We start from the raw sequence: 22,984 nt of genomic DNA on the forward strand, positions 1-22,984 counted from the left end.
CTGTGAAGCCATCTGGCCCCGGGCTTTGGTTTGCCGGAAGCTTTTTTTTTTTTTTTTTTTAATATATTTTATTGATATTTTACAGAGAGGAAGGGAGAGGGATAGAGAGTTAGAAACATCGATGAGAGAGAAACATCGATCAGCTGCCTCCTGCACACCTCCTACTGGGGATGTGCCCGCAACCAAGGTACGCGCCCTTGACCGGAATCGAACCTGGGACCCTTCAGTCCGCAGGCTGACGCTCTATCCACTGAGCCAAACCGGTTTTGGCTGCTGGAAGCTTTTTGATGACTGCTTCAATTTCTTCCATAGTTATTGGCCTATTGAGCTGTTCAGATTCTTCCTGATTGAGTTTTGGAAGGTTATATTTTTCTAGGAATATGTCCATTTCCTCCAGGTTGTCCAGTTTGTTGGAATAGAGTTGTTCATAGTATTTTTTAACAATCCTTTGTATTTCGGTGGGGTCTGTTGTTATTTCACCTCTTTCTTTTCTGATTTTGTTTATTTGGGTCCTCTCTCTTTGCTTCTTGGTGAGCCTGGCTAGAGGTTCATCAATCTTGTTTATCCTTTCAAAGAACCAGCTCTTGGTTTTGATGATCTTTTGTATTGTTTTTTTGGTCTCAATGTTGTTTATCTACGCTCTGATCTTTATTATTTTCTTCCTTCTGCTTACACTGGACTTTTCTTGTTGCTCTCTTCCTCACTCTTTGAGTTGTAGGGTTAGGTAATATATTACCATTGTTTCTTATTTTTTTGCAGTATGCTTGTAGAGCTATGAACTTCCCTCTCAAGACTGCTTTCACTGTGTCCCATAGATTTTGGATTGTTGTGTTTTCATTGTCATTTGTTGCCATGATGTTTTTTATTTCTTCCTTGATCTCTCTGGTAACCCAGTCATTGTTTAATAGCATGCTGTTTAGTCTCCATGTGTTTGATTTTTTTGGATTGTTTTTATTGTAGTTGATTTCCAGTTTTATGCCACTGTGATATGAGAAGATGCTTGATATGATTTCTATCTTCTTGAATTTGAAGAGACTTTGCCTGTGACCCAATATATGTTCTAACTTTGAAAATGACCCATGTGCACTTGAGAAGAATGTATATTCTGTGGCTTTGGGGTGAAATGTTCTGAAGATGTCAATTAATTCCATCTGGTCTAGTGAGTCATTTAGGATTGATCTTTCTTTGCTGATTTTTTGTTAAGAGAATTTGTCCAATGGTGATAGTGGTGTATTAAAGTCTCCTACTATGATTGTATTGGTGTCAATCTCTCCTTTGATATCCTCCAGGAGTTTTTTTTTTTTTTTATGTATTTGGGTGCTCCTGTATTGTATGTGTATATGTTTACCAGAGTTATTTCTTCTTGTTGGATTGCTCCCTTTAGTATTATGAAGTGGCCTTCCTTATCTCTTGTTATGTCCTTCACTTGGAGATCTAATTTGTCAGATATAAGTATTGCTACCCCAGCTTTTTTTCCCATTTCCATTAGCCTGAAAAACCTTTTTCCATCCCTTCACCCTCAGTCTGTGTGCGTCTTTTTTTCTAAGGTGGGTTTCTTGTAGACAGCAGATATATGGGTCATGTTTTCTTATCCAATTCGTTACCCTATGTCTTTTGATTGGGGCATTTAATCCATTTACCTTTAAAGTTATTATTGATAGGTACTTCTTTGTCGCCATTTTTATTCTTTACCCCTGTGTTCCTTCTTCGCTTCCTATTTTTTTTTTTTACAGCAGACCCTTTAGCATTTCTTGCATTGCTGGTTTGGTGGTAATAAATTCCCTTAGTCCTTTTTTGTCCGTGAAGCTCCTGATTTCACCTTCAATTTTGATTGATAGCCTTGCTGGGTACAGTATTCTTGGATTCAGACCCTTCCTTTGCATGACTTTGTATATTTCATTTCATTCCCTTCTGGCCTGATCAGTTTCTGTTGAGAAATCAATAGCTAGTCCGATGGGGGTTCCTTTGTAGGTAACTTTCTGTCTCTCTCTGGCCACTTTTAAGATTCTTACTTTGTTGTTGGTGTTTGCCAATTTAATTATAATGTGCCTTGGCGTCAGTCTTTTGGGGTTCATTTTGCTTGGGACTCTGTGAGCTTCTTGGATTTGTGTGGGTTTTTTCTTCCCTATATCAGGGAAGTTTTCTGTCATTATTTCTTCAGACAGGTTTTCTATTCCTTGCTCAGTTTCCTCTCCTTCTGGAACCCCTATTATGCGGATGTTGTTTTGTTTCGTGTTGTCCCAAAGTTCCCTTAGGCTCTCCTTCTGCTTTTTAATTTTTTTTCTAGAAGCTGCTCTACTTGGGTATTTCTTCCTACCTTGTCTTCTAGCTCACTGATGTGGTCCTCTGCTTCTTCTAGTCTACTCTTGATGCTTTCTATTGAGTTCTTTACAGCAGCGATGTCATTTTTAATTTCTTCTTGGTTCTTCTTCATTTCCTCTTGGTTCTTACTCATTGTTGAATTTGTCTTCCATTCTTTTCAGCCACCTTATGACCATGTCTCTGAATTCTTTCTCTGGCAGGTTGCTTGCCTCCATTTCATTTACTTCCTTTTCTGTTGATGCCTGCTTTTCTTTCATATGCAGGCTGTTTCTTTGTCTCCCCATGGTCTCTCTTCTCTGGTTATGTAGTTCTCTCTCTCCTGCGTTGATTTAAAGGCACAAAATACAACATAACCAGGTACAACACACAAGGCACTGAACAGAAATGTATTCACAATATTAATAACCCCAAATAAAGGTGACCACCAGAGAAAGACAAATTAGGGGATAGGAGAGAACAAAGAAGAGAAGAAAAAAAAAAAGAAAGGAGTGCCAAAATGAAATTGGGAAAAGGAAAAAAAAAGTAAGAGAGAAAAGAAAGAGAATAAGAAAGAAAAGGGGAACAAATTATATACATGGGGCGAAAACTCCAATAGAACAGCCACTAATCCCAGCAAATGCCAGCAACAAGTACCTGGAGATGAATACAAACTACAAACAACAATTAATATCAAGCGAGGCAAAGAAAAACAGATGCAAAACAAAAACAAAGCAAACAAAATAAGAATAAGCAAAACAATCTCACAAACAAGCATAAAAAATCGATATAATCAAAATTCAAGCAAACAACAACAAAAGGACAGAGAGAAAAACAATTTTGTGGATAGTGAAGACCGAGAAGAGAGAGGTGTGTATGAACTCGGAACAGGGGATTGGAAATTAGATATATAAGTTGGGTGAAATTTTAACGGGGTAAACAGAAAGAATAGGGAAAATCTAAAGCAGGAAATGGGTAAGAGAAACAGGACAACAAAAGGGCAAAAGTTAGGAAGAGAGTAATGGCTTTGAGATAGGGTGGAATGATGCTAAAGAAAAGATGAAAATAGAATGTAGAACACTAATCTCAAAGTTAAATAAAGAGAAAATAAAATGACACTTTTTTAAAAAAAGGTAAAATAGTAGTAGTAATAATACTGATTGAAAATAAAAATGTAATAAATTGAAAAGGTAAAATCAAGTGAGGAAAAAAGAAAAAAATTAGTTTCTTAAGTAAAAGATGAAAAAGAAAAAAATAATCCTATCTAATAAAAGAGTAATATGCAGATTGACCATCACCCCAACACCTAAGATGGCTGCCCCCATGTGGTCAAAGATAGCTGCTCACAAGATGGCCGCCACAAGATGGCCAGCAGGGGAGGGCAGTTGGGAGGGACCAGGCCTGCAAGGGAGGGCAGTTGGGGGCGATCAAGCCTGCAGGGGAGGGCAGTTAGGGGTGACCAGACCGGCAGAGGAGGGAAGTTGGGGGCAAACAGGCTGGCAGGGGAGCAGTTGGACATCAATCAGGCTGCCAGGGGAGTGGTTAGGGGGTGATCAGGCTGGCAGGCAGAAGCGGTTAGGGGCAATCAGGAAGGCAGGAAGGCGAGCAGTTGGGTGCCAGCAGTCTTGGATTGTGAGAGGGATGTCTGACTGCCCGTTTAGGCCCGATCCTACCGGGATCAGGTCTAAATGGGCAGTCAGACATCCCTCGAGGGGTCCCAGATTGGAGAGGGTGCAGGCTGGGCTGAGGGACCCTCCCCCCCCGAGCACGAATTTTGTGCACCAGGCCTCTAGTAAAAATATAAAAATAAATAAAAAATAAAAATAAAATGTGCAGTAGTGAAGGTCATTCACTTCCTCTGTTGTTCTGTTTGGCACGCCTGTTTCCCAGTCAGGACAGTATTGCAGTTCCCTGCGTTCCACTGCTCCTCAGTGTTGTAAGCCAGTCCTGATTTTTAAGCAGGCAGTATGTCTTACTTTGTTATATTCCTTTATTTGTGATTACACAAGAGTCAATTTGTGATTCAGCCACTGGGTGGCAGTGTTTCTGGGTTGACCTCTGTCTCTGTAGGTCCTCTCTAGCCTGTGCTTAGATCCTGCTTTCCTTGTGGCACTCAATACCGGTTTGTGGGAGTGGGCTGCCCCAGAGCTGGTTGTCTGACGGTCACTCCCCGTTCTGATCCCCAGGTTCCAGAAAAACAACTTTCCCCTGCAGTCTCCTAGTGTGTCCCCAACTGGGTAATCCTATGTATTGGGCTCAGTAATCAGAAGCAAGGATTCAAAGAGGAGAAAGCACAAGTGTGCGAACTCCAGGTCTGCGCGCAAGCCTGCGCAATCCCCTTTCCCCCCTTGTGTTCGAGCAGCCGGCACACTCCCAAAATTTTTAGGCTGTCCTTCTGCATCAGATCAAAATGGGTTGCTTTTTAGAGATCCCCTCTGTTAGCAGCTCTGAGGACCCCCTTCCACATTCACGGATCATGCCAGCCCCAACAGCCACGGATTTTTCTAGGTGCAGACATCCCCCGGTCCTCCAGCTCCTGCAGTGCGCGCGTTTCTCTCCCCTGCCGGGACCAGAGACCTTACCTTAACCCAGGCGAAATCTGTCCTTTCCGTGGTGGAGTGTAGAGCTCCTCTGAATCCGCGTGTTTGTGCCAATTGGGGACCGGTGCCCTGGGGTTCACAGCTGTTCGGTGGGTGCTGCAGTTGTAGATTTTCAGGTTTCAGATAACATCCATTTTCCCCTTCAAGATGGCGCGGTCTCTGCGTCCGAGCCAGTGGCTCTGGAAGGGAACCCAGCAGCAGTGAGGGCTGCCCAGTCAGTGGACCCCTGTCCTGCAGTCCCCCACCTTCTGCTGGAGTATAGCTTTCCCTTAACTCTCCAACAGACACTCCCTGTGCGATGCTCAGCTGTTCTTTCCAACCATGACCTTCTTGTTCATAGGTTGATGCTCAACCACTGAGCCACATCGGCCAGGCTGAGCCCAGCTTTCTTACACCTCCAGTATCACTATTTTCCATTGAATTTAATTGCAGTTCTTTATAAAAGTATTTTTCGAGAACCCAATATAATGTGTTAACTGAGTGAATGTTTTCCTTTTAATTTCAGTTGGAAAGACATCCTTGATCACCAGATTCATGTATGACAGTTTTGACAACACCTATCAGGTATTTTGATTTTGCCAACTTACTGGTTGTGTCTATTTTGTATGTTATAAGTAGTATACGGTGTCCCTCCAAGAATATATACACTCTTTGAATAATTATTAATTCCAATGGGTTAAGTCTGAAAAGAAAGAACATCAATTGAGCTATCTACTTTTAGTAATATATACACTTTTTGGGACACTCTTTATTTATGGTGTTTTTAAAAATTTCACATGCAGTCATGTAAATAAAAGCACTTTGTAATCTGTAAAATGCTATAAAATATAAAGTATAACTGATTTTGCTCATTGTTTTCGACTTCTTCATGTGATTTCTGTATCTCTTCCAAAGTATATTGAAAGATTATCGCTAATACCATCTCGGCTAGAAGTAGGAATGATTGTAAATGATTGTAAATCTCTTATAGAGATTTTGTTCTAGTCTAGGATTCTGTGACATTTTGACCTATACTCAAAGTCAAGAATAAGGAGATTTGGGAAATTCACCAATGTTTGGAAATTAAACAATACATTCCTAAATAACCATTGGATCAAAGACAAAATCACAAAGGAAGTTAGTAAATACTTTGAGACAAATGAAAAAGAAAACACAATATACCAAAATTTATGGGATTCAGCTAAAACAGTGCTATAAGGAAAATAAAAACATTAAATCAATAATTTAACTTCTACTGTAAAAAACTAGAAAAAGAAAAGTAAACTAAATCTAAAGCAAGCAGTAGGAAGTAACTTTTAAATGTAGGTTTTATTTTTATTCATGTATGGTGAGGCTAACAGATTAGGGAGTTAATTGCCATTGAATAGATCTGTTGTACTCACAGATCCCAAGAGGAGGATGATACTCCATGCCATGGGAGGGAGGCACATGGGGAAGCTCTTGAGTTGGTTAGGAGGTGAGGAGTGGGAAATGGGAAAAGTGGGCAAGAGCCTTTATTGTGGTTTCTGTGGGAGTGATAGGTGAGACCAGGTAAGCAGATTTAGGATTGCCTAGTTTGAATAATTTAAGTGGGCTCTGGAGTGCAGGAGCCATTCCTGGCTGTCTGGTACCTGGCTCTAGAATGTTTAGGGCTGGGGAATAGTGGCCCTGAGTGTGATACATGAAGTGGTTGGAATTATGGGCTCTGGATTGGTTGGTTTGCATATTAAAGGTGTTTTCACAGGCAAGTTTACTGTTTCTAGGAATTAGCAAACTCTGGGAGGGCCAGTCTCCCAGATGTCAAAACAAAACAAAATAAAGATATGCTTAATTCAGAAGCTAATAAAGATTAGAGCAGAAATATATGAAAGATAGAAAAACAGTAGAGAAATGCAATGAAACTAAAAGTGGTTCTTAGAAAGGCTAAGCAGAATCTTCTAACCTTGAGCTAGACCAGTGGTCGGCAAACTCATTAGTCAACAGAGCCAAATATCAATAGTACAACGATTGAAATTTCTTTTGAGACCCAATTTTTTTAAACTTCAACTTCTTCTAATGCCACTTCTTCAAAATAGACTCGCTGAGGCCGTGGTATTTTGTGGAAGAGCCACACTCAAGGGCCAAAGAGCCGCATGTGGCTCGCGAGCCGCAGTTTGCCGACCACAGAGCTAGACTAATAAAAAAAAAAGAAGACTCAAATTACTAAAATCAAAATTGAAAGAGAGGACATTACTACTGACCATGCAGGAATTAAAATGGATTATAAGGGAATACTGTGAATAATTATGTCAACAAGCTAGGTAGCCTGGATGAAATGGTTAAATTTCAAGAAAGATATAAACTACTGAAATGAACTCAAGAAGAAATAGAAAATTTGAATGTATCTATAATAAGTAGAGATAGAATTAGTGATCAGAAACTTCTCACAAAGAAAATACCAGGACTAGATTCTTCATCTCTGAAGACATCTGTTCAATTTTATGAAATATTTAATAACATAAAAATGTCATCAACTACCAAGAAACACAACAGGAAGGAATACTTCCCAACTCATACTATGAGATCAATATTACTCTGATACCCAAACCAAAGACATCAAAATTAAAACTGCAGAGTGATACTCTTTGTGAATATAAACACAACAATCCTCAGCAGCGTTATTACCAAACTCAGTTTGGCAATGTGTCAAAAGGATTATGTACCATTTATCAAGTGGGATTGGTAGGCTGGTACCAGGATTAAAAATTGGTTCAATATATAAAAAGTAATATAATACACTGTATGAATAGAATAAAGGACAAAATCACATGATCATTTCAATGGACAAAGATAAAGAACTTGATAAGATCCAATAGCCAGACTAGGAGGAACCAAGATGGCGACATAGGTAAACACCTGGACTTGCTGCCCCACACAACCACATCAAAACTACAACTAAAAGTCAAAACGGATATCATCCAGAACCATGGGAAGGCTGGCTGAATGGAAATTATAAAACTAAAAGTAAAGAGAAAAGTGCACTGAGACTGGGAGTAGGTGCAGAGGTGCGGAATGCAGAGGTACGGAGGTGCGCATGGAAAGGGGCAGGCAACTAGGTATGCTGCTATCTTTTTCAATCGGGAGGGAGATACAAGCTCCCAACTGCTCTGAACTCCAGTTCTGGGCGAGACTCTGGGAACCCAGACTCATACGGGGAGAAACTGGACTGTCTGGCATCGGGCCGGAACACGAGGGCGGCCTTCTCTCAGAGGTGCTTGCAGCAATCATTGTTCCTGCACGGTGCCGTGGGACACAGAGACCCGGGGACCTCTTTGGGGCAGGGCTGACTGGGAGCCATTGCTGTTTGTTCCACTCTGGTGATTCCCTGAGACCCCACCGGACCCAATTTACAACCCCACCCAAGCTGTGTGCAAAGGCTTTTGCATATGAATGGCCTGGCCTTTTGCAATCTAAAACCTAAGAAACTGCAGCTGGGTCAGAGAGCCGCAGAGCTTCCAAAAGAAGACCCAAGGCTCCACAGCAGCTTGCATTGCTTCAGAGCTGGGCCCCATCTGGGCACCTCCAAACCCCAAACAAAGAAGAGGAATCTGCAGATCTTGCTGTAGCTCCTGCTGGGTGGCCTCAGGCAGTGGCTGATTTTGCACCTCCTTGGAGACCCAAGAGCCATTGTACCCAGTGGTCAGAGTGAGACCATCCAGATTACAACTTTTCACATTCATAAGAGACACACTCAGGGGGCAGACTCAGTGAGCGCCAAAAACCCACTGAAGCAAGTCCTGCCCCATAAGGGTGTCTCCAGCACAGAAGTTCTCCCATTATAGACACAACTGGTCCTCACAGCCAATTGGTCTAGAGGTCAATTCCTCCCAGTCTTACCAACAAAAATCAAGGCTTAACTACAAGACTGTGCACACAGCCCACAAAGGGGTGCACCAAGATTGTCCACCTCAGGTAACTGGGGAAGCTGAGCCACTGGGCCCAATACGACACCTAGCACACAAAGCCACTCTATAAACACAGGGAAGCAGCCAAAATGCGGAAACAAAGAAACAGGTCACAAATGACAGAAATGGAGGAAAGCAAACTACGGGATACAGAGTTCAAAACCATGGTTATAAGGTTATTCAAGAATCTTCTAGAAATCGCCAAAAAATTTAGTGAGACCCTCGAGGATATGAAAAAGGATACACTGACTGAAATAAAAAATAATATACAGAGATCCAACAGCAGACTAGAGGATCGCCAGAATCAAGTCAAAGATTTAAAATACGAAGAAGCAAAAAACACCCAACCGGTAAAGCAAAAAGAAAAAAGAATCCAAAAATATGAAGATAGTGTAAGGAGTCTTAGGGACAACTTCAAGCGTACCAACATCTGAATTATCGGGGTGCCAGAAGAAGAGAGAGAGCAAGATACTGAAAACCTATTTGAAGAAATAATGACAGAAAACTTCCCCTACCTGGTGAAAGAAATAGACTTACAAGTCCAGGAAGTGCAGAGAACCCCAAACAAGAGGAATCCAAAGAGGACCACACCAAGACACATCATAAGTAAAATGCCAAGGGTAAAAGACAGAGAATCTTAAAAGCAGCAAGAGAAAAACAGTTAGTTGCCTACAAGGCAGTACCTATACGACTGTCAGCTGATTTCTCAACAGAAACTATACAGGCCAGAAGGGAGTGGCAAGAAATATTCAAAGTGATGAATAGCAAGAACCTACAACCAAGATTACTCTACCCAACATAGCTATCATTTAGAATTGAAGGTCAGATAAAGAGCTTCACAGATAAGAAAAAGCTAAAGGAGTTCATCACCACCAAACCAGTATTATATGAAATGCGGAAGGGTATTCTTTAAGAAGAGGAAGAAGAAAAAGGTAAAGATAAAAATTATGTACAACAAAGTAACAACAAATACTTATCTATCAACAAGTGAATCTAAAAAGTGAATAAAAAATTTGATGAACATAATAAACTGTTGAATATAATAGAAACAGGGTCATAGAATGGGAGTGGACTGGTAATTCTTGGAGGGAAAGAGGTGTGGGGGGTGCGGGAAGAGACTGTATAAAAATCTTACACCTATGGACGAGGACAGTGGTGGGGTAAGGACATGGAGTGGGGTGGTAACCCGGTGGAGGGGAGCTGTTGGGGGGAAAAAAGAGGAACACCTGTAATAATCTGAACAATAAAGATTTATTTAAAAAAAAATCCAATAGCCATTCATGGTAAGAAAAACACTCAACAAACTAGAAATAAAAAAACATGATAAAGGGTATCAGGAAAACCCACAACAAATATACTTAATCTTAAAAGACTGAATGCTAACACTAGCTGGTTTGGCTCAGTGGATAGAGTGTCGGCCTGCGGACTGAAGGGTCCCAGGTTCAATTTCAGCCAAGGGCACATGCCTGGGGTTGCAGGCTTGATCCCCACTAGGGGGCATTCAGGAGACAGCCGATCAATGATTCTCTTTCATCATTGATATTTCTATCTCTCCCTCTCTCTTCCTCTCTAAAATCAATAAAGATGTATTTTTAAAAAAAGGCTGAATGCTTTTCTGTAAGATCACGAACAAAGTAAGGATGTCTGCTCTCAGTTCTACATATGTTTAAGTTTTATGTAGATCTAAGTTATATATATGTATTTTAGTTTGAACTGCATAATCCTACATAATAAAAGTCTAATATGCTAAGTGTCTGGTCGACTGGTCCGCCATTCAACCAATCAAAGCGTAACATGTTAATGATATGCTAAGGCCGCTCAACCACTCGCTATGACGTGCACTAACCACCAGGGGGCAGACGCTCTAACCAGTATGTTAGTGCTGCTGGGGTCCGGGAGATCAGGACTGAGAGAGATGGACTGGACACGCCCTAGAGCCCTCCCGCAGTCTCTCCCCGGCCGGCCAACCGCCTGCATCTTCTCCCAACCCGGGCTGAGGGACCTCCCCCTCAAACCCCCCCCAAGTGCATGAATTTAGTGCACTGGGCCTCTAGTTGTAATATAAAAGAACAAACTAAAGAGAAAAAATTAGTAATCTTAAAAAAAGTGCTTTCACTGAGACCCTAAGCACTTGCAAAACTTTTTCTGTATTAACGTTTTAAAATATATATATTTTTATTGATTTCAGAGCGGAATGGAGAGGGAGAGAGAGATAGAAACATCAATGATGAGAGAGAATCATTGATCAGCTTCCTTCTGCATGATCGAGCCTGAAATCTGGGCATGTGCCCTTGACTGGGATCAAACCTGGGACACTTCAGTTCATAGGCCGATGCTCTATTCACTGAGCCAAACCGGCTAGGCCTTTCTGTATTAACTTTTTGTAATGTTCTTGTTAAATTCAAGTTATAAAATGGCTCCTTTAAGTATCTATTTTATATCTGTGTTACTATCTAGTTAATATAAAAACTTGATTTCCGTGGTTTTATCATAATACTAGAGGCCTGGTGCGTGAAATTTGTGCACTGGGGGGGGGGTCCCTCAGCCCGGCCTGCGCCCTCTCGCAGATTGGGACCCCTCGCTCCTTACCGCCTGCCTGCTTGCTGCTCCTTAGTGCTGCCTCAGAGGTGGGAGAGGCTTCCACCACTGCCACTGCACTCGCCAGCTGTGAGCCCAGCTTCTGGCTGAGTGGCACTCCCCCTGTGGGAGCGCACTGAACAACAGGGGGCAGCTCCTGCATTGAGCGTCTGCCCCCTGGTGGTCAGTGTGCATCATAGGGACCGGTCATTCTGCCGTTCAGTCAATTTGCATGTAAGCCTTTTATAGGATATCAAATGTTAATCTGATTAAAGGGATGATTACTTTTCATAGTTATTAACTGCCACTGTCTCAATTATTTGTCAAACCATTTTTATTTTTCTAAAAGTTTCTAGGGTATATTTAAAATCTGAATCTGGTTCTATTTTTGGTATGTATTTTCCTGCAAGTTTAGTATGCTTTTTACAATGTAGACCACCCCCAAAATCAATAAATTAATTAACACTTAAATAATGTGAAGCTGTAAATTAATATACATGGTTCTTTAACCTTTGATTTCTTCTACAATTATTGTCTTCTCTATTTTCATAAAGGAGATGAAAGTGAGGCAGCAGTAATGTCTCATTTATCTTTTTTTTTTAAATCTTTATTGTTGGAAGTATTACATAGGTCCTCCTCCCTCCCCCTGCCCCCCTCCCCCCTGTTAATCTCTTCCAGCTTCCTCCCACTCATTTATCTTTTATAGAGATCTGAATTAGTTTCATGTCAGTAGCATTTAAGATGCTGCAATAGCTGATAATGTTTATTTTCCCTGGATTTTTTTTCTGTTCTTCCTGCTGTTGACTTCCTTGCCATAATAGCTCTGCTTGGTATAAAATTAACTGAAAAGAAAAGCAGCAATAGGTTGTTTTTAAGGTTAATTTTGATCTTTGAGTTGAGTGGTGTAAATGTCCCCAAACTAGGATGACGTAGTGGAAGAAGGGGACTATTGTACATTTTATCGTAACGTCTGACTTTGTACTAATTTAAAAAAACACATGTGTTGGCTATGAGATCTGAAAAATGACAGTTTCTGTTTGTAGCCATTAAAAATTACTTTTGGCTGTTTTTAACAAACTTAATAACAAGTGACATGAGAATTATTTTTAGGTGAAAGAGAGTTTATCATTGAAGGAGTGGAACAAAGAAAGTTACTCCATAGACAGAGCAGCTGAGAATTTTTTTTTTTTCATGTAAAATAATTCTAGAGGTAGGGTAGTTCAGGAAGTGTGTGGCAGCTCCATGATCATCTGGGACCAAGACTCCTCCTAATTTTCTGTTTAAACAAACAGATCTAATATGACTTTCATATTGAAGTTTGCCTCATGATTATTGAATGTTTCCTAGAGTTCTGTTATCCACAATCCAGGCAGGAAGGAGAAGTAAGACAAAACCAAGGGTACACTGCCAACTCAGAGAGCCCCATTTATTTGAAACTCAGAGAAGACTGGAAAATATAGTTTTTTTGATGGAAAAAGTATGGATTTAAATAAATGTTTGTGTTATTAAGGAAGAAAGGGAAGATGGATATTTGTGTGGGAAATTAGCTGCTTCTACCATAGTGAGTAGATGAGATTCTCCTGATGAGGTTTCTTAAATGTAGCCATATCTCATTCCTATACATTCTTCAGGTTTGTCATGTAGATACTCTTGCACAGTAAGTTCAAGTTTATCAACCTGTTATCCCACCATATATCCATTCTCAGTTGGAATGTCATAAAATGGAATTAGTACTTTGCTTACATGTACTTAAGCCCTAAATTAAGAAACATAATTGAAATACATAGACACATAGTTTAAGATAAAGGAGGAAACTTCTTTGTGTGTGTGTTTTTTAATAAAAGTCTCTGTGTAACTGAAATCTATAAAACACTGCTCAAAATATTAAAGACCTAAATAAATGGAAAGACGTCACAAGTAAATGGATTGGAAAACTTAATATTGTTAAGATGTCAGTAGTAACTACCCAAAGCAATCTATAGATTCAGTGCAATTCCTATAAAAAATTTTGCCATCATTTTTTGTAGAAATTAAAGAGCCAATCCTGATTTGCAGTAGCCAAACAGTCTTGAAAAAGAAAAGTTGGAGAATTAATACACCCAGATTTTAAAACTTAATTCAAAGCCACAATAATCAAAATAATGTGGTACCAGCACAAGGAAAGACATATAGACCTATATGAAATATATTTGAGAGTCCATAAGAAAATCCATGTATCTATTGACAATGGATTTTCCATAAAGGTGTACTGGGCCCAACCTACAGAATGGGAGGAAATATTTGAAAGTTACATGTCTAGTAAGTATTTAAAATTTAGAATACTATATAAAGAACTCCTACAAATCATAATAAAAATGACAAACTCATTTTAAATGGGTGAGCGACTTCAATAGGCATTACTTCAGAGAGGGTATACAAATAGCGGATAACACATGAAAACATTCTCAACATCAATAGTCATTAGAGAACTGCAAATCAAAACCACAATAAGATTCCACTTCACACCTACTAGGATATAATTTAAAATAGTGCAGCCACTGTGGAAAAGTCTGACATTTTCTCACAAAGTTAAATACAATTACCATATGACCCAGCAATTCCACTCCTAGATATAAACCAAGGATAATTGAAGGAATTCACAATAGCCAAAAAGTGGAAACAACCCAATTGTTCATCAATAGATGAATGGATATACTGTAAAATGTTATTGCTTAATGGGTACAGAGTTTCTGTTTGGGATGATGGAAAGTTTTGGAAATAGACAGTATTGACAATGAATGTAATTAATGCCATTTTGAATGCTATACTTGAAAATGGTTAATATGTCAAATTTTATGATACATATATTTTGCCACCATCTACACTAATAAAAGAGTAAGATGCAAATTGACCGTACCTTCGTGATGCCCACCAGCCAATCAGGAGTGAGTATGCAAATTTACCCAACAAAGATGGCAGGTTAATTTTCATATGCAGGCGCTGAGCAGCCGGGGGTGGGGTTGGATGCTTGTGTCATTGCCATGGCAACAACGAAGGCGTTCCTCACCACCCCAGCCGCTCCGGGCCTCTGGGCAGCGTGGGAAGGCGGAAAGGCGGCTCTGGGCCGGAACGAAAAGGCAGCTCTGGCTGGAGCGAAGGCGGTGCTGGCAGCCAGGGAAAGGAAGGCCTATTCGCACACGAATCTTCATGCATCGGGCCTCTAGTTTAAAAATAAAACCTATCTTTAAAAATATATCAGTGTCAATGTAAGTTCATCAGTTACAACAAATGTAACATTCTGGTCGGTAATGTTGATAATAGAGGATGCTGTGCATATTTTGGGAGTATATCTTCCTTTCAGTTTTGCTGTGAACTTAAAACTACTCAAAATAAAGTCTTTTTAATAAAAAAAAAGTGGTTAAGATATATATCTAATAAGCATATATTAGAAAGAGCTTTTACTCCCAACTCTACAACACAAGTTTTGTGTCCTTAGATAAGTTATTTAACTTCTCGGAACTCGAATATTGTTATCTATACAATGAGAAAAACAGGGCTAATAATAGCTACCTTGTAGAGATTTATGAGGGTTAGAGATGATCATCTGAAGAGCCTAAAAGAATCCCCAATACACAGCAAGTACTAAATAAGTGGAAGAAACCATTATCACTGAAAATTTTGTTCATTCTTACTTGACTACAATGTGTTTATGTTTATTCATTATTTCTACCAAAATCAGAATTCCCATTTGAACCCTAAACTGCTAACTGCCATTAAACTATTATTATTATTTAACTTCTTTGTTTTGGTTTGGTTTACAGGCAACAATTGGTATTGATTTTTTATCAAAAACAATGTACTTGGAAGATCGAACAGTGAGTAATGTTTTCCATGTGCAATTTTCTTCAACACTCTAGGATAGAAAACGGTGATCAAGCTATAATCAATGATTATCACCATAGAAAGTACTTAGCAAACTTGCCAAAGTTAATTTACAGGTCTTGAGAAAAACTTATTACACATTGCGTAGGTCTTAGCACTCTGACTTCTTAACCCCAAGTGAAATCCAAAAATGAGAGAAAGCCAAGTTATTTATAAAACCCTGAAGGCCCTAGGCTTGTTAAACAGAATTCGTCATCCTGACGAAAATGAAAAATGGTAACAAATATAGCATTGAGATATTTAAAGCTGCTAAAGACCTTTTGAATGCACTCAAAGATTTCATTTGAATTTGACAAAACTTGTGAACTTCAAGGTTATATTTGTCAGAATATGTATACCAAAGTGAATAGAAAATGGTTAATATATCAAATTTTAAATAGAAAGAATGTGTATTTATTTGTTGGATTTGTCTTCCATCTTTAGGAATGTTCCCTTTAAGTACAATGTAAATTCTGTATTTTAAGTCCACTATCTCTTGAAGAGATTTCTATCACCTAAACAGTGACTGTCTTAAATGCAATATTTTGGGATCTATACCCCAAAACATTTTATATCTAATGCTATTTCTTATAAGTGTGTGTTTTCTTTGGGATATTCTCTTTTATGTTTTAATATATAGCATGCCATTTCTTAAAATTTGAAAGCTTAGAAACAGCTTTATAATGGTAAAAGAACTTAAGCCTGTTTTCAGGCTTTTTTCCTCAAATGTGAAAAAGTAAGAAAGTAAAATTTTTATGTAGGGTTGCAAAAAGATACTCCTCTTTTTTGTTAGATTATATACAGTGTTCTGGGAAGAAGTGTGTGGGAGAAACATAAGCACAGTAGTCAGAGACCCAATTTCAGAGTGTTCCAGACCCAATAGAAAAGAGACACATTTTAGCTTCAGAGAGGCTTTCTGAGAAGCATTAATTCCTTTTCTGTGATAGCCTGGGCTGCTCATTGACTTTTCCCTTTTATGCTTACTATTTGAACATGAACAAAGTCTACTATTTCTATCCAGAAGGCATAGGATTCAAAGAGAGGTTATAGAGAGGGGGTGGAGGTGGGGGAAGAAGGAAGCTGTATTTCTGATTCTGTGAAGAATTTGCCATTGCCATTTTTAAGTCATGTATCTTCAGATACATTTTTATATTACTGTCTTTTGGAAAAGGAAAGTTTTGTGTTTTCATTCCTCATATCCCCTGCAACCTTTTGCATGAGTCTTTGTTTTACCTCCTTTCTACCCCCTTTAAAAAACATTATTACTTTTTTTATTTTTAGTATGAGTTTTTTTTTTGCTTTTTTTTTTTTTTTTATTCATTTTTTCCCATCCCACAGATCAGGCTGCAGCTGTGGGATACTGCGGGTCAGGAACGTTTCCGTAGCCTCATTCCCAGTTACATCCGTGATTCTGCTGCAGCCGTAGTAGTTTACGATATCACAAGTAGGTATTTTGCAATGGGTTGACCTTGCTTGTTTGACTGATTTTGTTGTTAGGTACGATTGCAATTATGGGACACAGCAGGTCAAGAGCGGTTCAGGAGCTTGATTCCTAGCTACATTCGTGACTCCACTGTGGCAGTTGTTGTTTATGATATCACAAGTGAGTGGGGGGGGAATTATGCATTTCTAATCTTCTTTCAACCTGTAGCTTAGCTGTATGCATGTTCTTGTCTTGTGCTTGTTTTCAATACTGGCATGCAAAAATGAGTTTAATCATAGCAAACCTTTTCACAGATTGTCTAGGTCAGAAATATTTGCTTGGTATTTGTACCAATACCCTTTATTTCTACTGTGCCAAATTTTTTGTCCTGAAAATTTTCCTTTGGGTTCAATTATGAATCCTCTCCAAGGCTTTCTTAATATCCTATTATCCCTAATTCACATCATAATTATGGTTGGAAGAACATCTTCTTTTTTATTTAACTTGATCTCAGACTTCTCTAAAATAAAGTAAATCTGCATTTAAGCCTCCTGCCAAGTTTTCCTAATCTTCCAAGGCTTCTGTTGAGGCTATTAAAAACTTTTGCTAGCCTACTTTTCCCTGCTTTCCCCTTACAGCCATTCTTTCTCTATAGAGGAAGGCAGAGAAAACACAATGTGCAATCTTCTATTAATCATTTTCATTTGAATATCTGGATTCTATGATTGACTGACTTGCTTTGTTGCTAACAAATTACACTTTCATTTCTCCCCAAGAAAATAAATAGGAGACTAAAGTAATGTTCTTCCTTTTTCTTTTCCCTAGAAACTGAATATTGCCTTTAGAATTTTATGTGACTTTAAATGTTCCATGGAGCATGGGTGACTGATAAGGAAATATTCTCTGATTAAAATTATCTTTGTAAATTGTTTTTTAAAATATATTAGGCAATATTAAGCATCATTCCATCTAGTGGTCCATAACTTATAGAAAAATCAGTACTACATCTGAGGCCTTCAAAAACATAGCAACAAACTATTGATTTGAGCGAGTAATAATATTCTCATACATTTTTGCATATCTGCTCAACCAGAAGTCATATCTACTTAATAAATTGCAATAGCAGAATTATAAATTACAAGTTTGCATTCAGAGACTTTTTTTTTTTTTTTTTGGTTAGGTGCTATATGCCGTCTTTTCTTGAAGCTTTACTTTGGGTTGCTACTTGTTTAAAAAACTGTATGTTCATTATTGTGCATTGACAAGTTTTGCAGCTTTAAAATGTTTGTGCTTACTTTAACCAGATCAAGTGAACCGTATGTATTTTTCTTTAAAAATTGTGCACATGAGGTTAAAATATTAGTAAACTATTTTCTTTAGCTACTATAAAAAATATTGGAGTATTCTACTTAGAATCTAGTGCTAGAAAAGATGGATTTTTTTTTAAGTGATTCTGGTGCATTAAACAAACTTCAAGTTAAAGTGATCACAAACTGAATAAGCAATGCAAATAGAGTGGTGTTGAAAGCTATTTAAAGGCTTTCCAAATTTTCTGGATGTGTTGGGTCTTACTGGCTGACATACTTTTGGAGATGCTTTCTTTGTCATGTTTGGTATGTGTAAGTAATAAAAAAAAAAAACATTGTGGCAATGTAACACCATATTATCTGCCATAGCTGTCCTTATATTAAAAATTATTTTTCAATTACATATAGTACATTGCACTCATTTAGTTGTGTTCAACATTTAAACCACTATAAAAGGAACCTTGAGGATTTTATATTTGTGATTTGTTTAGACTATTGACAGTTATACTCAGATAAAATGGAGTTATGTTACAGGCACATTAAAAGTGGGTCCTAATGTGCCAGCCTCCTTCCAATTTCCAGGGCTTTTTTTCCCTCCCTCCCTCCCTCCCTCCCTCCCTCCCTTCCTTCCTTTGTTTACTTTTTTTCTTTATTTTTTGGTCCATCACGTGGGGAGGCATTTATAATAACAATGATGTCTCTATCCACCCTTTTATACCAGATGTTAACTCATTCCAGCAAACTACAAAATGGATTGATGATGTCAGAACAGAAAGAGGAAGTGATGTTATCATCATGCTAGTAGGAAATAAAACAGATCTTGCTGATAAGAGGTATGGAGTGATTTTGTATGTATATGAAATATTTGGTTTATTTGTTAAGTAGTCTGTTACTTTTAATGTTATGAAGAATTGTTTTTAAAATAACATATTAAATCCTTAAGTTTATATCCCCTTTTTCTTCAGTGTGGGAACCTAAAATATAAAACGTTAAACTCAGCCCTTAAAGGAAAATGAGTATTTTTGTTTTATAAAAGCCCATGTATAAGTAACTCTTGTGCAAGATTTGTTTACACATAAAGCTAAACTTTGCATTTTTTAGGCCTCATAAATATGAGCAGTGTTCTGTTAAGGAACAAAATGTTTCCGCTAGCCGGTTTGGCTCAGTGGATACAGGGTCAGCCTGCGGACTGAAAGGTCCCGGGTTCAAGTCTGGTCAGGGGCACATGCCTGGGTTGCAGGCTCCATCCTCAGTAGGGGGTGTGCAGGAGGCAGCTGAACAGTGATTCTCTCTCATCATTGATTTTTATATCTCTCTCTCCCTCTCCCTTTCTGAAATCAATAAAAATATATTTTAAAAAATTATTAATAATAACTAAATACACACTCTTTTGGTAGTCTTCTTATAAATATTCATTATAATTCAGTGGTGTGGTTTTTTTTCTTTTTTAAGTTGTATGGTTGAGCCAGATTGTGTAGTTGAACTGAATAGCTTGATTGTGATACCATAGTCAAATGAGGAAAGCCATATTCAAGTCACAGGATGCAAAATGTATTAACATTCACTGTCAAACCCATAGCTTCAATATCTGCTTTTAGCATTCCTAAGTGATCTTGATATTCTTTCTGCTTTAAATAGTCTTCACCATTTTACTTAATAGTAGAAGCTTTTACTATTTATTTATTATTTGTTCATGAGTCGGATATTGAAATGCAGGTAATAAACTTGTGCTATTAAAATGTTGCAAAGAAATCCACTATATTGCTGGCCAAGGTACTTCATTTGGAATTGTCAGTACAGTGACAAAAAAATTATAATAATTTAAAAGTAAATTCAAAGTATGTTTTCATCTTTTTTTAATTCTTACCACTGGACATTTTTCCATTGATTTTCAAAGAGAGTAGAAGGGAGGGGGAGAGACAGAGAGAAAAACATTGATGTGAGGGAGAGACATAGATTGGTTGCCTCCCGTATGTGCCCCGACCGGGGCTGGGGATCGAGCTTGCAACCGAGGTAAGTGCCCTTGACTGGACTCGAACCCTGGACCCTTCAGTCCACCGGCCGATTCTGTATTCACTGAGCCAAAACGGATAGGGCTAATCTATTCTTTATGAAAAGTTAAATGTCACTTTCTTTGAGAATTACCTTTTTGGGGGTAAAAACATGAAGGAAAGGCTAGAATGTATCTTTCAATGTCTCAATTTAAGCACCTAGATGTTCAGTACTCTCTGTTTTTTATAGCCCAGTGATCCCCAAATGTTTCAACCCTGATAAATATGGCTTATTAGAACCTCTTTTAAGATTCTGGCTATAAAGGATCATGGTCAACTTTTTAAATTTGGGCGGTTTTAACCCTATTTCTCGGTACTATGTTAGTCTAAAATAGGGCCCTTGGAAATGTATTTTAGAGAGTTTTCCTTAGGTGATTGTGACAAAATCAAACCACAATTGGGATCATTGCTATAGCTAACATTCAACCATTTTATTAGGGTGACTTACAGTTCTACAACTAAAAATGGTTTTTGTCTGGAATCCTTCACATGTAGGGTTTACAGACTAATAATCATTCAAGAAGTATTTATTAAATATCACTTATGTTTCAGAGGATGATACTCTAGGGTAGAGTAGTGAACAAAAAAGATAAGTCTTCACGGAGTTTTTATTTCAGAGAGTGAGCCAGACGAAATAAAGCAGGGAAAGGGAATATGAAATGTCAAGGGTGAGTTTGAAATATTAAATGGCATAGCAGTAGAAGATCTCACTGAGAGAATGACTGGTGACTTTTGATTAAAGACGCTAAGGAAGTTAACTATGCAGATATTTTAAGGCGGAAAAGCCCCGAGGCAGATGGCTCAGAAAATGCAAGATCCCTAAATTGGGACTACACTTAGCTTTTTTTTTTTTTTTTTTTTTTTAATATATTTTATTGATTTTTTTTACAGAGAGGAAGGGAGAGGGATAGAGAGTTAGAAACATCAATGAGAGAGAAACATCGATCAGCTGCCTCCTGAACAACTTCCACTGTGGATGTGCCCGCAACCAAGGTACATGCCCTTGACCGGAATCGAACCTGGGACCTTTCAGTCCGCAGGCCAATGCTCTATCCACTGAGCCAAACCAGTTAGGGCTACACTTAGCTTTTTTGAGGAACAGCAAGGAGGCCTATATAGCTGGTAAAAAGAATGATGGAAAGAATAATAGACAATGAGGTTAAAAAACACACACAGAATAATGAAGGCCAGGTCATGTAGGGCAAACCTTGTCTGGTGATCATTGGTCAAATTCAGATATAGTTTGAAGATAGAACTTTCAGGATATATTGATACAATGGATGGAATACATGCTGATGGATGGAATATGGGGTCTGAGAGGAGAAGGATGACACCTATATTTTTGGTCTGAGTAACTGTCATTAATTGAGATAGGAAAGACTGCATAAAGAGGTGCTTTGGAATGTAATATAACTTCAGTTTTGGTCATTTTAAGTTTATAATGGTTATTAGATATCCTAATATCTTTTTTAAAAAATATATTTTATTGATTTTTTACAGAGAGGAAGAGAGAGGGATAGAGAGTTAGAAACATCGATGAGAGAGAAACATCAATCAGCTGCCTCCTGCATGCCCCCTACTGGGGATGTGCCCGCAACCCAGGTACATGCCCTTGACCGGAATCGAACCTGGGACCCTTCAGTCCGCAGGCTGACGCTCTATCCACTGAGCCAAACCGGTTAGGGCGATATCCTAATATCTTATTAGATGTAGGTAGGCAGTTGGATATATGAGTCTAGAGTTCAGAGCATGGTCTAAGATAGATATGTAAGTTTGGGAGTCATCAGCATATAGATGGTACTTTAAACCATGAGACTATGTGGAATCACCAGGGGGACTAATTGTAGATAGGAAAGAGGTCCAAGAGTAAGTTTGAGGGCACCTGACAGAATTATTATTTTTTAAAAATATATTTTTGTTGATTTCAGAGAGGAAGGGAGAGGGAGAGAGAGATAGAAACATCAGTGATGAGAGAGAATCATTGATCGGCTGCCTCCTGCACACCTTACACTGGGGATCGAACCCACTATCTGGGCATGTGTCCTGACTGGGAATTGAACCGTGACCTCCTGTTCAACCATTGAGCCATGCCTGCTGGGCTGACAATTATTTTTAGGAAATCCACACTGCTAAAGCATTCAAGGCTAAAGGTTTATTAGATTGTCAACTTTCAAATTGTTAAGAAAAAGTGTGTTATTTAAAATTTATATACACACACAAATTTATAGAGCTAAACACCTATGTTGCCAGCTAGGCACTTGGAACACCAAGATAAGATAATCTTATACTTGAAGAGCTTACAATTTGAGACACTGCTAATTATAATACATCACAAAATATCCTCTAAAATAGGTATTAAACTGTGTATCAAGAGACTTCAACATAAATGTGTGGTTTTTTTTTTAAATATATATTTTACTGATTTTTTACAGAGAGGAAGGGAGAGGGATAGAGAGTTAGAAACATCGATGAGAGAGAAACATCGATCAGCTGCCTCCTGCACACCTCCTACTGGGGATGTGCCCGCAACCAAGGTACATGCCCTTGACCGGAATCGAACCTGGGACCTTTCAGTCCGCAGGCCGACGTTCTATCCACTGAGCCAAACCGGTTAGGGCAATGTGTGGTTTTTTTTTTAACCTCACCCTAGGATATTTTCCCCCCATTGATTTTTAAAAAGAGTGGAAGGAATGGAGGTGGAGGGTAGCAGGGGGGAGACACACACAATGATGTGAGAGAGAGACACATTGATTGGTTGCCTCATGCACACAAACTGCCTGGGGCCAGGGATCGAAACTGCAAACCAGGTAATCAAACCCACAACCCTTTGGTGCATGGGCCTACATCCTAACCATTGAGAAACACTGGCCAGGGCCAACATACATGTCTTTTGACTCGCTTTTTC

The 22,984-nt window shown here is 38.7% G+C and overlaps 1 protein-coding gene across 2 annotated transcripts in view; it reads left to right on the forward strand.

Moving 5' to 3' along the window:
* The window catches only part of RAB6A (RAB6A, member RAS oncogene family), a 52,690-nt gene that overhangs the window by 13,227 nt on the left and 16,479 nt on the right, over positions 1 to 22,984 (forward strand). The window contains exons 2-5 of one of the 2 annotated variants that reach the window (XM_080641508.1): positions 5,404 to 5,462; positions 15,199 to 15,252; positions 16,796 to 16,901; positions 18,750 to 18,861. In XM_080641508.1, the coding sequence (XP_080497634.1) occupies positions 5,404 to 5,462; positions 15,199 to 15,252; positions 16,796 to 16,901; positions 18,750 to 18,861 (331 nt within the window). Of the gene's footprint in view, positions 1 to 5,403; positions 5,463 to 15,198; positions 15,253 to 16,636; positions 16,743 to 16,795; positions 16,902 to 18,749; positions 18,862 to 22,984 lie in introns of both variants that reach the window. The other variant, XM_080641509.1, reaches the window with a different exon arrangement.

This window comes from Plecotus auritus (genome assembly GCF_963455305.1).
Source record: "Plecotus auritus genome assembly, chromosome: 9".
NCBI classification, from domain to species: domain Eukaryota; kingdom Metazoa; phylum Chordata; class Mammalia; order Chiroptera; family Vespertilionidae; genus Plecotus; species Plecotus auritus.